General features: G+C 49.6%; 7 protein-coding genes across 7 annotated transcripts; 3 read left to right on the top strand and 4 right to left on the bottom strand.

The window, feature by feature from the left end:
- Positions 1–948: 948 nt before the first annotated feature.
- PFLUO_LOCUS9077 (uncharacterized protein) lies at positions 949–3,610 on the top strand (the record flags this gene model as incomplete). The annotated part of the gene is made up of 3 exons (XM_073786866.1): positions 949–1,947; positions 2,005–2,582; positions 2,638–3,610. 3 exons carry the CDS (start codon positions 949–951, stop codon positions 3,608–3,610), a joined length of 2,550 nt encoding a protein of 849 aa, XP_073643079.1.
- A 612-nt stretch (positions 3,611–4,222) lies between these two features.
- PFLUO_LOCUS9076 (uncharacterized protein) lies at positions 4,223–5,142 on the bottom strand (the record flags this gene model as incomplete). Its single annotated transcript, XM_073786864.1, has 4 exons — positions 4,223–4,339; positions 4,455–4,516; positions 4,628–4,958; positions 5,035–5,142. 4 exons carry the CDS (start codon positions 5,140–5,142, stop codon positions 4,223–4,225), a joined length of 618 nt encoding a protein of 205 aa, XP_073643078.1.
- An 810-nt stretch (positions 5,143–5,952) lies between these two features.
- Positions 5,953–6,330, bottom strand: PFLUO_LOCUS9075 (uncharacterized protein; the record flags this gene model as incomplete). The annotated part of the gene is made up of 1 exon (XM_073786863.1): positions 5,953–6,330. The coding sequence occupies one exon, from the start codon at positions 6,328–6,330 to the stop codon at positions 5,953–5,955; it is 378 nt and encodes a 125-aa protein (XP_073643077.1).
- Positions 6,331–8,300: 1,970 nt separating this feature from the next.
- Positions 8,301–9,169, bottom strand: PFLUO_LOCUS9074 (uncharacterized protein; the record flags this gene model as incomplete). Its single annotated transcript, XM_073786862.1, has 2 exons — positions 8,301–8,883; positions 8,937–9,169. The coding sequence occupies 2 exons, from the start codon at positions 9,167–9,169 to the stop codon at positions 8,301–8,303; spliced, it is 816 nt and encodes a 271-aa protein (XP_073643076.1).
- Positions 9,170–9,954: 785 nt separating this feature from the next.
- On the bottom strand, positions 9,955–11,118 carry PFLUO_LOCUS9073 (uncharacterized protein; the record flags this gene model as incomplete). The annotated part of the gene is made up of 1 exon (XM_073786861.1): positions 9,955–11,118. One exon carries the CDS (start codon positions 11,116–11,118, stop codon positions 9,955–9,957), a length of 1,164 nt encoding a protein of 387 aa, XP_073643075.1.
- A 1,004-nt stretch (positions 11,119–12,122) lies between these two features.
- PFLUO_LOCUS9072 (uncharacterized protein) lies at positions 12,123–13,455 on the top strand (the record flags this gene model as incomplete). Its single annotated transcript, XM_073786860.1, has 4 exons — positions 12,123–12,311; positions 12,377–12,520; positions 12,572–12,642; positions 12,708–13,455. 4 exons carry the CDS (start codon positions 12,123–12,125, stop codon positions 13,453–13,455), a joined length of 1,152 nt encoding a protein of 383 aa, XP_073643074.1.
- A 1,015-nt stretch (positions 13,456–14,470) lies between these two features.
- On the top strand, positions 14,471–15,352 carry PFLUO_LOCUS9071 (uncharacterized protein; the record flags this gene model as incomplete). The annotated part of the gene is made up of 1 exon (XM_073786859.1): positions 14,471–15,352. One exon carries the CDS (start codon positions 14,471–14,473, stop codon positions 15,350–15,352), a length of 882 nt encoding a protein of 293 aa, XP_073643073.1.
- Between the last annotated feature and the right edge of the window lie 73 nt (positions 15,353–15,425).

Below are 15,425 nucleotides of genomic sequence, written 5' to 3'. Positions count from 1 at the left end.
GGGATCGTGGCCCCATTGGATCCGGAGCATTTGAAGTCGCACACGCGCTGTGCACTCACGCGGGCAGATCAGGAGATCTAGCTCGGGGAAATGGTTTGGGGTTGAAACGGGGACACAAGGTGTATTTCGGAGGGATGCAGGGCGTAGTACTGTAGGTGAGACAGCGATCGGAATCACAACAATGAGGTAGTTTGTTAGGGTTGTCTCCTGACTATTGTTGTACCCACTGCAGAATCATCATGTGCAATAGTCTCTAGGAGTGATTGTCATTGTATATTGAACTATTGAATTAAACTGTGGAGAGGATGGTGCTGAGTGGGTGTCTTGTTGAGATATATTTCTGTAAGTATACAGATGCGGACCAAATCGACCAGCCCAACAAAGTAACAACCACGGACTACCACCAGCAAACCATCGGGAAAGGACTACAGAGCATCACAATAACAACAATATTTCCCATCCAGTCAGACTAGAAATAGATTAAATGAATAGTGTCCTGGACTTCATACACTACACTCACCGCCATCGCCCGTTGCCGTCGCAACCGCCGCCTCACGGTGTTTAGATCACCAACCAACCCCAAGGATCGCTAGTCTGCCCGGGTGGATCTCCGAGATGACGGTTGCTGTTGGCAGCACTTAGTAGTACTCCTCTTCATACATATCTCCGGTCCATCCGCCATTATTCTGTTGTTCTGTTTTTCTCTCCACTCTGCATTTTTGGCTTTCGGTTCCAGCATTGTCGTGTTTTCTCACTTTTCTTTTCTTCCCTTCGCAGCTGCCCTCGACAAGTTGCCTTCGCAAGGTACCTTGTCTTTTTCTTGCTTGTTGCTTTTGTTTGCTACAACTCCCGTGAGTTCAACAACACCGTGCTTGTCAGGTCTGACAACAACTACAACCACAACAACAACTGACCCTACCCCCAGGTGCTGGTCAGCGGTGGATAGCAATGGCCCCCAGTGACAACAGCGGTCCCCAGATCTTCGACGATGCCAGTCGTGCGCCCAATAAGTCGTCCATGTTTCGGGCCATCATGAAACCACACAAGAGGAACCAGTCCGCGGATGACGCGATTACCTCACGCCCGCTGCCCCGTAGCAAGCCCTCGGACACGATCCCCATGCCCTTCGGAGAAGAGGTCACTCTCCCCCCGGACCAGCTGCCACTGGGTGAGATAGCTCCCAACCGCGATGCGGGCGTCAGTGCCTTGCCAACCCCCAAGTCAAGCAAAGAGGCCGTGGGCCCTGGACACAAGAAGACAAAGAGTGCCGTTTCCTTGAAATCTCTCAGAAACTACATGGAGAGGAAAGACAGCAAATCGGAGGAACCGGGCAACGAGGGATCGAAAGAGCACAAGCCTAAGAAGACCAAATCGTCCACCAGTCTTTCCGCCATGCTGAAGCGGTCCCAGCGTGGACGCAAGCCGGACGACTCGAAGCAGAGCCGTGACAAGGAGAATCGGAGCCCAACCGATTTGATCGATAACATGCCCTCCCCGATCTGGGCACAGGAATCCACGCCGGCCAGCCGGTCGTCGTCCCAACAGCCGGCGGTGCACATGCGACGCAGTGTGGCTGAGGAGATGTCTCTCTATACGCCCAAGGGCTATAGTCCTGCCCAGCAGCGGAACTTTTACGACTACCACCAGCCGTCCCTTACCAGGGTGCCTGATGCAAAGCCTAGACCAAAGTCGGACAATTTGTCGGGGAACCTTAAGATCAAGGACTTTCTCGGAACTCTACAGCGTGGTCCCTCGGGCGAGAGCGATGCCTCGAACAGCTCGAAGGGACATGGTTCTGACAAGGCCACTGCGAGAGAGGACTCTAATCCCAAGCGCCTTTCTCGTGTTCAAGCTGCTATATCCGCATTCAATGCGAAGGAGAAGGATACTGATGCGCACAACCACCTTCAGTCAAAGGATCTTGAGAGCGAGTTTGAGAAACTACTGGTTTGTCGACCTTCGCGCACGGTAAGCTCTGTTATACTTGTGCTAACTTCTAGTTAGGATGCGAGGAATATCCCTCACAACATGAGAGACAAGATGCGGTCTCTTGATACGAATATCAAGGCCGACTTCATCCAAAAGGATCGCACAGAAAATGTTACGCCTCACAGCGCCGGCGGCGCGGCGGATAGCCGCCGAGGCCGGGGAAACGAGTCTAAGGAGAAGGGATCTCAGGATCGCAAAAGCTCACGCTCACGATCCAGAAGCCGCGGCTTCAACTTTGGCAAAGGCTCTTCATCGCCTACCAAGAAGCCTCGACCAGAGAGCGCAAGTTTCCATCACCGTCCCAAATCTGTAGATTTCTCTCAGCCCGTGGGCGTCTATACGACTCTGACGCCCGCTGCATCGACCACTTCTCTCTCTCAGGTCGCAGCGGTGGACACTGCAGCAGACCCGTCCGACTTTGTGCACTATCTACGAGAGATTCAGAAGCCGGAAATGATTGAAATAGGAAAGATTCATAAACTACGTCTCCTTCTGCGCAACGAGACTGTCAGCTGGGTCGACAGCTTTATTGCAGATGGAGGAATGCATGAGATCGTACAGCTTCTCTACCGCATTATGAAAGTGGAATGGCGGTATTTGAGCCCTTTACCTTTAGTATTATGGCTGTGGCTAATTCTTTTTCGCTAGAGCGGACCATGAGGACACGCTCCTTCACGAGGCACTGCTCTGCCTGAAGGGCCTTTGCACCACGTCTGTGGCTTTGGCGCGTCTGACAGAGATCGAAAGCGAGCTCTTCCCTGCGTTGCTGAAGATGCTCTTCGACGAGGAAAAGAAGGGCCCCAGCGAGTTCACCACCCGGAGTATCATTATCAACCTTTTATTCACCCAGCTCTCTGTGGCACCGTCCGGCGAGGCGGCTGCCAATAAGGCAAAGCAGCTCCTCTCCTACCTGCGCGATCCCTCACCGACAGAGGAAAACCAGCCAGTGGCCTTCATCGCCAACATCTACCAGTCGCGGCCTTACCGCGTGTGGTGCAAGGAAGTCACCAACGTGACCAAAGAAGTCTTTTGGATCTTCCTGCACCACTTGAACGTGATCCCGCTGGCTAAGAAGTCCAATAATGACCCCTTCACCGAGAAACCATCAACGGACACACGCCCCTTCCGCGAGCAACACTTTCCCCCTCCTCGCCCTCCTGTGCCAGCGGCACCGTATGTCGGCGGTGTTGAGTGGGATGCTACCAATTATCTCGCTGCACACCTGGATCTTCTGAACGGGATGATCGCCTCGCTGCCTACTGTCGATGAGCGCAATCAGCTGCGCGACGAGCTGCGCGCTTCGGGATTCGAGAAGGTCATGGGCTGCAGCCTGCGCACCTGCAAGGAGAAATTCTATTCTGCTGTGCACGACTGTCTCCGCACCTGGGTGGCTGCCGCTGCAGACGATGGCTGGCCATACACGCTCGTTCGCGAGGGCCCGCCTCGCAGCAGTGCTCCAGGCTCGCCGACCAAGTCTCCCAAAAAGCCTGCTCCCGGCAGTCCCAAGAAGGGTTTCCTAGATGAGATGCCGCCCAAGCTGGAGCTGGTTCTTGATGTTTCCAACAACAGCCCTGCCAAAAGCCCGACGACCCCGTCAAGCGACCTGCGCAGCTGGCTTTGAGCACAGGGAATATCTCTCCCGCTCTATTATTTGACGAATTTCCTCTCTTCTTCCTAGGTTTCTTTTCTTTTTTTTTTTTTTTTTTAAAGTTCTCTTCTTGTTGTATTTTGACATGACTTTGCGTCACGATTTGATGCTTCGAGGGAAGGGATTCTTCCATTCCCTCGATCTGTTTTTGCTACGACCTCTTTTGGAGGGAGTTTCTTTTCTTTTGGACTGGCGTTGGCATTTTTGGCGTTGGATTGCATTTTCTTTTTAATGTTTTGTCCAGGGAAATCCTGGCAGACAGATATGATATGACGAAGTCAGATTTGGGGATACAACAATGGGTGACCTGCACGGAGGAGAGTGATCTATATGGACCTCCTTTGATGTCAGCGCTACACTGACAGGCACACCTGTATCCCACAACTGGACTTGCTCATGACCGATGACAGAGATGAAGGCTGAATGAATCGTACGGAATTTCGTTATTGAAGTCCTTTTTCCTTCGTTCCAATGTCCATGCAAGTTGGGAATCTCAGTAGTATTGTACAAAACGGTCCTGAGGATATATAGTAACCACTCAGGATTGGTTATGGTATAGTCCATGATATACACGATGGTATCACTTTACTCCGACTCACTCCGCGAGGCCGAGCTATTATTTTCAACGGTCTTGCGCACCGGGCTAGGGGGTGCTGGACTGGAAAACACAGACCCGAAACTGGAGAAGACGCGCTCTCGAAGCTGGAAAAGAAAAAAAAAACGGATTAGACCTCGCACATAACGTAATGTAGTTCCCAGAGAGGGGAAATGGAATGGAATGGAATGAAATGAAGACAAAAAAAAGGGAAAAACTCACCCCGTCAAATGGCGTCTCCCTCGTATCCCAATCCATGAACAGGATCGCATAGATAGCGACAACTAAGACGGAACATCCTTGTCAGCCTCAATTCTCATTCTCATGCATTGTAAATGTAACACCTGACAGCCTGGCAGCAATCGAGTTATACAATGTAAAGCAAATAGACTTACATCCAATAATCACCCACTGCGCCAGGGTGACGCCCTTGATGAACTTCGGCCGCGCGTACTTCAGCGCCGCGCGCCGGCGGTACTTGCGTTCGAGCCGGAACTGGTGTTTCTGGGAGAGCTTCGACATGTCTGGGGGCCATTGGCGCTTTGGTTTGTAGGCGCTGTAGATGTCTTCTGTGAAGGGTTCGGTTTCGGCTGAGGAAGTGGGAGTGGGTTTCTTGTTTGAGGCGAGGCGGAAGGGTGATGAGGAGCGTGTCGGTGAAGTGGATGTGAAGGCGCGCGACAATTGGGGGATTGTAGCGGGGCGGATTAGGAAGGTTGCTGTGTTGTTCTAAAGGGGAATTGTCAGCTTGGTCTGGGCACTGGCGATATGAGGTCGTGGTGGGAATGAATGGTGAATGTCGTACTGGGACATGTGCTGCGCTGAAAGCGAACCTTGAAGCAGCTGTTATTGAGGCCGCAGGCCCAGGGAGGAGCCGCGCCGACGGAGCGGCAGCTGTCAAAGCTCTGAGCATTGGCGTGGTTGAGGATGAGACGCTCGAAGGAAGGAAGTAGAGGGTGTTGAAAAGAAGAGACGGGGAACATCCGGTGATCGACAATCAGCCTGCCGCTTGGGCGCCTCAGGCACCACAACTGTACACCGTTTGTACTGGAATCACACTCTTCTTCTGCTTCCTCTTCTTCAACGCTCTCTTCCTTTTTGACTTCTTCATCTCCCACGCTACCGAATAATGATCTGCGGATAAATGCCTTTCTTGAGGAGTTCACGATTTCCCAAAATGGCAGTGCTAACCAGGAACGAGTAAATCTTTGATTAGAGTAAATCGAGGAATGCCCAACAATTCAGGAGGCGGAACCAACTAATAATCGACTATTACAAAGTAGGAAATGCGACGAGGATCGTGATAATTCGGTGAGAGTGATCAGGATCTCATTGCTATCCATGATTCACGGCCGATGGCACATACTGTAGGCTTTGGACACGAGATAGCCAAAAGGGTGAACGAAACAGATATTAGATCGACGCAGCCAGCTGTATATGCACATCTAACGGTGCTGTATACTTCTAGTGTTGAAATAAAACTTGAATACTATCCACAACTGGATCTTTTCGTGCATGGTCCCTTGATTGAGGTGACAGCCAAATGCGTAAAAGGGGGGAAACATAGAGCCGGAAACGGAAAAATAAAACCAAACACAGGTTATCATGTAATTATCTAATGTATTATGCTATAAACAAGTAGTCCAAACCAAGAATGCAAACAAAGAAAACCCTCCAAACAAAACCATTATTCTCCAACCTAACTATACCCCATCATACTCCATTACATGCCCTCGCAAACACAAGTAATAGTGGCGGAGCACAAGTCCACGACGCCACCAAACGACTCCCAGGTCTTCCGGGAGTCCAGAGTCACGCTGGGGCTAGACAGCCCGGTAATCGTGCAGGAAGTTCCCTCCTGGAATGAGACAACCTGGGCGCTCGAGGCAATGATAAGGCCGTCCTCAGCAACAGCGGTACTGCCGTAGAGCTGTTCAATGAAGTAGGCCCGACCATCAGCGGGGACGGCGATGTCGGCATTGGCGCCGGACTGGTCGTTGGCAAGCTGGACGGTGACACTCGTCGGGGTGAAGAAAGGAGCGGCGAGGCCGGAGGTGGCGAGGAAGGCGACGGCCAGCGCGGCGGTGTTGGAGAACTGCATTTTGGAAGGGATGGTGACCGACGATTTGTCCGGTAGAAGTTGTGATTGTGTATGACCTTGTGTTGATCCCTTTCGGGGATGGTTCTTCTGTTCAGGAAGAAAAAATATGGATAAGAGTTGTTTCTTATTTGAGAATTGGGGATGGGAAACTAAGACACTTAAATAAGTCTACACATTCTACTATACTAGGATGTTAGCTGAAAGCAATATGACTTTCCGTCTTCGTCGAATCCCTGGACGTGGATTGCCCTGGGCAACGGGGGAGCTAGACTTTCCTGTTTGCCGCATCCGGCAGAGTATACAGTGAACAGGAGAGAACTAAAAATAATCAAAGCCACGGCATACTTGAAGGTCATGAGAACAAGTTTTTCGGTTGATATGATTGCTGAACTCGGTGCCTTTGTATTGCGCAAAGAGCTTGATATTCGTGATGCCTCTCGGAGCAGAAGCCATCTTTGATGTGTCAAGTGTCTGCTTTCTTGATTGGATTAGCGGGATACCAAGTTTGGGAATGATATCCAGTTTCATGTTGCTAATTTTTCTTTATTGTATATCAAAACTCGAAATATGATTAGCTTACCTCAAGAATTGGTGGCGACCACCATGATCCAGTACATTAATCCAAAGGTCATCACTACAGCTTTGGCATCCATATGCCTCTATACAACGCAGTCACTATCCGCTGAAGAGGGACTGCAATCGGCAAAGTCTAGATGCCGACTTACGGCTGGAAGGAATGATATGCACTACGCACTGCAGCTCGACGAATCAGAGGCAGGCAATTGTGTCTGGGAAGATTCGATGGCTGGCCTAATAAGGCAATGAGCGGCTGTCATTCCAATGCCAAGTATCCGAACATTCTTGCCAGAGGTTTGAATCTGTCCATCTGTTTCCAGATTAGGATGACATAAATATTTGATCATACACATTATCCACGGGCCGAAGTCAGAGCTGGTCTTCAAAGTTGGAAGGTTGTATTTTATTGCGTCTATATTGATTGAGTCAGAGGAATTTCTGCGGTGGAACTATTATTGTGAGCTTCCTTCAGTTCGATGTTTTGAACTGATACCTTGGACACGCCTTGCCGCTGTGTTGGTGGTTTGACTGGGCAATGCGAAAATTATCACTATTTATAAATTTCCCCAGACTTCTCTGCCCCAAGAAATAGAAACGTCTATGCTATCATACATGTAGTTCCACCTCCGTTCCTTTGAAATTGCCATTGGCGCGAAGAAGATTTGAACTTAATGCCCGACATCCCTAGATTGGGTGCTGATTGCGATGCCACATTCCGGACCCCTTGATAGAACATGCCTGCGGCAACTCGCGTGCGTAGAGTTACCGTCAGTGGGGACTTTCTGGCAGGTCATTTGCTCAAAGATTCTTGACAGTCTTGGCATATTTCCAGGCCTATGTTCCGGCTGAAGTGTTCTAGACCCAGTATGTCTGTCGAGCGGAGAGGAGTTACTATCAGATGTAAGCGCAATGTCCAGGCCGGTTCAGAGAGACGAAGCATGTACGCGATACCAGCCACAGGGGCCAGCCACCAGGGCCCATGTAACTGGTGGACGAAGACAGCTGCTGGTAATGAAACGAAAACTAACCGATCAAAATGGGAAGTATCGAATGAAACAGTCAGTGCTGCCGCTGAGACGGTATTCAATTCTTAGGTGCATGGTAAAAAAGTTGAAAAAAAGCTGTTTACGTGGCTGTCAGCGAGACTCGAGACACTTGGAGTCGTTAGCAAGATCATTTGTGCCCATATATGCTCTTTTCATTTCTAGGTATCTGTATCAAGTTCCAATGCTTCTAACGGCTTTGCTTCGTCACAGCCTTCAATGTCTCTCCTGTCGACAATGGCCCGCACCACCCATAATTATCACAGCGGCATTGTTCATAGCGAGGACAGCTGAAGGGAAACCGTTAGGAAAGGGGTCTCAACGTGCTTGGGGGAGGAAAAGCAAAACTTACTACACAGGGTCCATGCCAAAAAGGATATGCCAGAGTTTTTCAAGCACCCATCCCACCCCGAAATCATCTGTCAATTCTGTCGTGGCCGCCCACTTCAATATCCTTTCATAGTCCTCCTTGGGCCGTGCCTGGATCCGTTCGCGAGTCACGGCAAACTGACCGCAGCAGACATTTCCAAGCTCGCCTGGAACTTGCTCACGGGTCACGTTGAAGATTTGTTCATAGGCCAGGGCAAAATATGCGCGAATGTCGCCCTTTTCGATATCGGCGTCAGATGGAGAAAGAGGGAATACACCTGTCGGACAGCCTGGATTGTGTTCGCAGCGAAGGTTGACGTAGCCGCGCACATCGACAGTTTCAAACCGGAGGACTTTCAGGGTATTTGAGGTGAGGGGTCCGAACAGGTCATTATGCCACTGGTCCGGGGAGGCGTGGACGAAAAGGGAGTAGTCGGGAAGATGGTCGTAAAAGTCAACGATGTAGGAGAGATAGGCGGGCGATTCGCGACCGCGGAGAGTGGGAGGAACAAGGAGGCCAGCTTCGGGGAGTCGTTCGCCGGAGTACAGAAAAGGTGTGCTGCCACTGCGATCGCTGTTAGAAGATTCCACATCGTTGAGGTCAAGAGGGCGACTCACGTTTCCTTACAGTAGTCGAGCAGCCATTCCAAGTTGTCGGTATGGATGGACGCGAGGACCACGCCGACGCTGGAAGTCGCGGTTTTTGTTTTCGACACGTAATCGTTAGTTAGACTGACCAGCCCCTCAACCGTCTGGCGACGATGTTCAACAGTGCCATCCGCGCGCTCTGCAATTCTCGGCGCATTTTCTTGAACGAACAAGTGCATAAGCTTAGCAAATGCCAAGGCCATACACAAGAAGAATATTCTTCTCGGCGTAAGCCATCGGAGTAGCTGTGGTATGCGCATAGCGCATAGCAATCATCTCTCTGCAAGATGAAAGGGGAGTTCAGAAGGAGAGATAATATCCATGGTGAGAATTGACAGCGTAATGATATGTCAGCAAGCACTACAGGGGTTTCCAGGTCAGATAAATTTCGGGTTCGCTCAGCCTTTGGCTGGGCCGAAAAAATCGTCGGACTTGACTTGATTGGCGGGATATAACTGACCTATCTACTGCCGAACCTGAAAAAAAGAAGCAGTTTGCTTCTTCACATTCGAACGAGTTTGATATTGGTATAGAATGGGGACTGTTCGTATAATTGTTATGCCGCAAAATAAAAAGAAAAATACCAAGAAGTATTCGAGGATTCGCCCCATGGCGCAAAACAAGGCCGTGATGGTGATTCTGGTGGAGACGCGTGGCGGACGAACCCTTACTTCCTTAACTGGTTTTCCACTGGGAAAAAAATGACAGCGCCAACAGCCAAGACTTCTGCCTGGCGGGTCCGTCTTCATCCGTGATGCATTTGCATCATCTCGGTTTCGTTTCGGGTTCTATTCTTCATTTGGTATGTTATAAGTACAGGATAACAATCCAGAATGTTGCGATGTTGCTCTAGTCTCGAAAACGTAGCTCATGTCTTAAGTACCATAGCCATTCAATCAATTGATATTGCAATGTTTATCGACATTGATATGCATGTGACAATATTTTGATGTCAAATTTGTGGAAGCCCTTTCCTCATACCGAAGCCTCACTGCTTCGTATATCGCTCGATGGCTTTGTAGATCTCAGGCAGATACAAGTTGAAGTTCGAGTTGCTGGTCACACTGAGCTCCATTTGGTTCATGACATATGAGATCGTGATCCGTCGACGACGGTCCATTATCACCAAAGATCCTCCCCAGCCCGACCAAAACGAAACGCCATCTTCTTCTGGAACAATGGGTAGTATGCTGTCGGTCCATGGCAGGCCAAATCCGAGAGCGAAGCGTACATTACCCATGAGACATGGATCGGGCCCTCTCACTCGCTCCCTCGTCACCTCATCGAGGGTCTGAGGACGAAGATATTGCTTCCCATCAACAGAACCATCCAGTGAGACGATATCTCCAATACGTACTAGGGCACGAGCATTTGAGAATCCGCCTATGGCTCCGTTCTCAGACTTTCTGAAAACAGGCTCGTTATGAATAGTCGGAATCATCAAAGACCCTGCAAAACCACGAGCTGCAAGACTAGTAGGATCAAGATTGCGAAGGCCAGCCGCAGCTTCCGGTGGGAATGAAATCACATCAGCCGTTCGGGACCAATCTTTCTCAGGCAAACCGATCTGAAAGTCAGCCCCTAAAGGCTTGGCAATCTCATCAGCAATAAACTGAGCCAACGGCTTCCCAGTGATTCGTTGTACAAGCGCGCCTACTAGATGACCATGGCAGGTAAGTTGGTATGCGCTTTGGGAGCCCGGGGCAATCCAAGGAGCTTGTTGTGCCAACCGCTGAGTTGACTTCTCAACATCTTGCATTTCCTCGAGAGTAGTTGGTGTATCAAAGGCAAAAACTCCAGAGCTGTGGCTGAGAAGCTGGGAGACTGTAACATTCTCTTTACCATTGGCCGCAAATTCAGGCCAATAGCCTGCTACTTTCTCATTCACATCCAAAAGGCCGCGGTCAATGAGGAGATATGCCGCCAGAGAGGTGGGAATCTTGGTACATGACCATATTCCAGTAATCGTGTTTTTATCCCATGGTTTGGTCTTTTCGGCATCTGCGTAACCACCCCAAAGGTCCAGGACACTTTTCCCATCAATATTGACGCACAGGGAAGCGCCAACCTCAGGACCATCGACAATCCGTTGTTGGAAAAGATCGCGCACTGAGTCGAAGGCTGTATCGCAAGAACCGTGGACCTCAGCCATAATTGTGATAGCTGCCTTGGGTGTGTAATTGATGTTGATCAAGAGAGGGGGGGGGGAGGAGGGGGAAAAATACCAGTCTGTAGGATTAGTCTAGCGAAACCGCCCCAATTTTAGCGCGTATACGACGCATCTCCTTTTGTTTTTTGGTTCATGTCAGGGTGGAATTTCCACTACAGTAGTAATTTACTAGGATCTATCTACCGCATCCTGATCACCTAATTTAGGCGTCTAGTGCAATTTCCACATTCTATTAGTCTTTTTCCGCTTTCTGTCTCTTATAAATTCAAGCATGATAACTAGACTGAATACCATCGTTTACATCGTTGTCAGTTCTGACTACTGGATAGACTTTACTAGTGAATATGCTTAGGGTAGTCAATCGCCTTAGACTGCTCGGACAAACTGCAATTGGACGAACGTCTCTAGGATTTTACTGTTATACAGCCTTTGTCGAGGGCACCATTCATAACAAAGGATGAGGTTAATCCTGATACAGGCTCACCTATGACCCAGTGTTTAGCTTAACACCTTGGCTAGTTTGTTGGTCTTGAAGATCCATGCTAGAGTGATTAGTATTTGTGTCTAAATCAGCAGTATATTCTCTGTTTGCTCATATTTATGTTCCTTGCTAAGCTTGACTTACTACACAGGGTGCATGAGATGCCGTATGGCCGTCCTCGCCAGCTCCGTCGTTCGACTCAGGGGCAATCTCGAATCCTGCAACTTCGAGTACATTAAAGATAATTGTAGGTCACCAGATCAATGGAGAACTTATTTTGCTAGTTAATATACCTCTCTCGTAGTTTTAAAATGCTCTCCCGGATGTCCTTCAGAGATACTGTAGACGCGTGGTTAGAGTTCATTGCCGGCCAATTTTCCCGCCCCTCTGCCGCCAATCTATTTCTGGACGCGCTATTTCCAGCCCCATACGTCGGCTTCACCTTCAAAACTTAACATGTTCGCCCCTTTCCTCGGGAACAGAACTCAAGAGTCTTTACATCGGTATGCGGAGTCGACAAACCTCCGTCATAATCCTCACATTTCTAGCCGGCCTGATATTATGGCGCGTCCTCGACTTCAGCGACGCGATAGATGGTGGAATGACGTCAACCAGTGCCACGACAATTGCTGATGATGAGTCGGAATGGGAGATTGAGAAGTCACTTGGCGAAATTTCGAATGCGACTCTTGGTGTAGGCGCTGCACCCTTGCACCAGCACATGGAGAAAGATATACTGAACACTGCCGGTTTCAACAGTTCGAGCGAGTATTCGCCATTGGCTTTGAGGACCGCATGGACAAGCGCGATGCCATGACCATCGGCGCGTCGTTATCGGGCATGAAACTGGAGTGGATCGAGGGTGTCCGGTGGAAGGACATAAATGAAAAAGCGTATCCGGCAGTATGTGGATATTTTCTGACCCGATTAATCGTTGGTTTCTCATAACGTCAGGGATGGGACAAACGTCGAAATAATCCAGCAGAGCTTGGCGCCTGGCGCGCACATCTCAACGTACTACAAAAGTATATCCCTTTTCTGAACTATTCACAGTAACTTTCATTAAGCTAATTTTACTTCAAATCCATAGGATCGTGGCCGACGGTATTAGTACAGCTCTTATCTTCGAAGACGACATCGACTGGGACGTAACAATCAGAGCACAATTGATAGAATTTTCCCGCGGAGCACGCGCGCTTCAAAATACGAACTCGTCCTCGCCCCATTCTCCCTACGGCGACGACTGGGAAGTTTTGTGGCTAGGAGCCTGCGCAATGCGCACCAGGGATGCAAGCTATGTGTACCAGATCCCGGACGATCCGACGGTACCACCATTTAAGCATCGTGGGGAGATGATTTATCCGCCGTTCGTTAAACCGTCGGAGATGCATAAGACCCGGTTTGTATTAGAGAGGGTGGAGGCATTATGCACATTGGCGTATGCGGTGACGTACGAATCAGCACGGTCAATTCTCGCAAGTCTATCTCTGCAGCCAACCAACATGGCATTTGATGTCAGCATGAATCACTTATGCATGAACAAAGACTTGCGATGTCTGGGGTCATATCCAGTGCTTTTTAACACTTGGCGAAAGGAAGGGACCAATGCCCATGATTCAGATATTCATGATGACTGGGAGGATGTCTGGCATGAGAAATGGTCCAAGGGAATTACTTACAGCACTATGCTGAATGTCTGGAACTTGATCGGGGGTGGGAAAACTGTGCAAGCACAATATCCGGAAGTCTCACCGCAATGGATCGAGTTCGAAAAGCTTGAGATCCCACGTGGAAAGCTCGAAACATACGAGCTCACACTCGGTGAGCTCACAGCCTGAAATACTCAGTACGCCGAGAGCGTGAAACAGGTTCTAGATATCCAGCTCTTCTTTCAGTTACTATACCCACAATGCATTTCGATCTTTAAGAACAAGCATTTATTTTGCCACAAAAATTCAACAGACAGTGGGTATGATGAACTTGACTTCTGACCATCCTCTACACCAGCAACCAAGCGAATATCGCAATCCTTGAATTCACAGGTGGGAACCTTCCGCTCAAACAGGATATCCAATTCCTCAAAAGTTCGATCTTTGGTCTTGGGCAGACAAAAGAAACCAGCCCTTTGAGAATCGTAGCCTATGCAGTCGTGGGTCAGCATACTATGCATCGCTTGATTGAATCAATGTATCTCACTAAGTTAATGAAGACGGCCCACGCAACAGCTGGCCAGTGCAGCTTCACTGCCTCCCAGAAACCGAGTGAATTTTCATATTCCGTAAACTGGGCAGATTTTTCTGCTTCCGCTGCAAGGGAAGAAGGAGCTGTTTCCATAACAGTGTTGTTCTTGTTGGCGGATTCCATGATTGATCATAGACTTTTAGACAACAATGCTAGTAAATGGCATGACAACAGGCACTTCACTAGGACTATATACACAAAGCGTCCACTAGACCTGTAACCAACCAGTAACCTGGGGGTATCCGAATTCCAAATCTCAGAAGCCAGCAGCATCTTCATAGGCATAGCCCATTATTGGAACTGCCATTATCGAGTCCGCCCACGATGTACCTCCCTAGGGTAGTGCGGTCGCCAATGAAAATACCGCCGAACAGCCCCACCTCGTCCTAAACAGGCAGTTTTAACAGTCGGGACGGAAGCCAAGGATCGCATCGAGAGGGGTCAGATAGGCGGGCCATGATTCTGGAAAACGACGTCGTATCCTTCTGCAGCCTTGAACGGATCGTGCCCACTAGTTTGAAACCATCGCGATTATATAAACCTCGCACTGGACATTAAGGCGGTTAACTGCATCCTCTCGCAACAACCCCGCAACGGAAAAAGGCCAGAACTATGACCGCTCCCAACCCACAGATCACGCTCATCGAGCTCACATCGGAAGAACTATCTTCAGAGCAGATAGGCTCGCATAACCTGCAAAAGGCGATCGAAGCCCTGCACCGGGACGGCATTGTGGTCCTCCAAAACGCAGTCGACCCCTCGCATCTCGACACGCTCAATGCACGCATGGTGCCGGAAGCCGAGAAGCTGTATGCACGCGCAGAGACGCACCGGAACTTTGGCGAGAAGACCGGCAATATCCAGCAAGAACCAGTCTGCGAGTCAAAGTATATTTTCGAAGACGTGATTGCCAATCCCTTCGCGACGTCTGTAATCGAGTGCATGATCGGCCCGCATCCGACGATGCGCTTCTACAGCGCCAACACCGCTTTCAAAGCCACAGACCGCCAGCCTGTGCATATTGATATCGACTTCGACATGCCCCGAATGCCCTTTGCATACTTTGTCAACATCAATCTCGTGGACACATCAGCTGAGAACGGCGCCACGGAGGTGTGGCTGGGCAGCCATATCGACACAGACCAGTCCGTGTTTGACCGCAGCTTCAAGGACAAGAGGGTGAAAAAGTCTCTGCTTGAAAGCAGACAGCAGGTCAGCCCGGGTGTCCAGCCTGGCCTACCAAAGGGATCGTTGATCATTCGGGATGTCCGCCTCTGGCACGCGGGAATCCCGAACCGGACTGATGACCCCCGGGTCATGCTGGTGTCGATACAATTTGCAAACTGGTATCGTAGCGATCAAAAGTTTGTGCTTCCTAAGAGTCTGGATGGCAAGATCAACTGGGGCCGGCTGGTACCTTGCGTGGAGTGGGTGGACGATGGCTATGATTACTTGAAGGGAGCTCACGATCACGACTTTTCATTAAAACCTTAAGTGTATGAGAAAGTGATTTTTCTAATATTACTAATAGTAGGGTGTTTATGAGATGTATTCATTGGCGTTAGCA

Source organism: Penicillium psychrofluorescens, assembly GCF_964197705.1.
Source record: "Penicillium psychrofluorescens genome assembly, chromosome: 6".
NCBI lineage: Eukaryota > Fungi > Ascomycota > Eurotiomycetes > Eurotiales > Aspergillaceae > Penicillium > Penicillium psychrofluorescens.
This window is presented reverse-complemented; position numbering and strand designations above follow the sequence as displayed.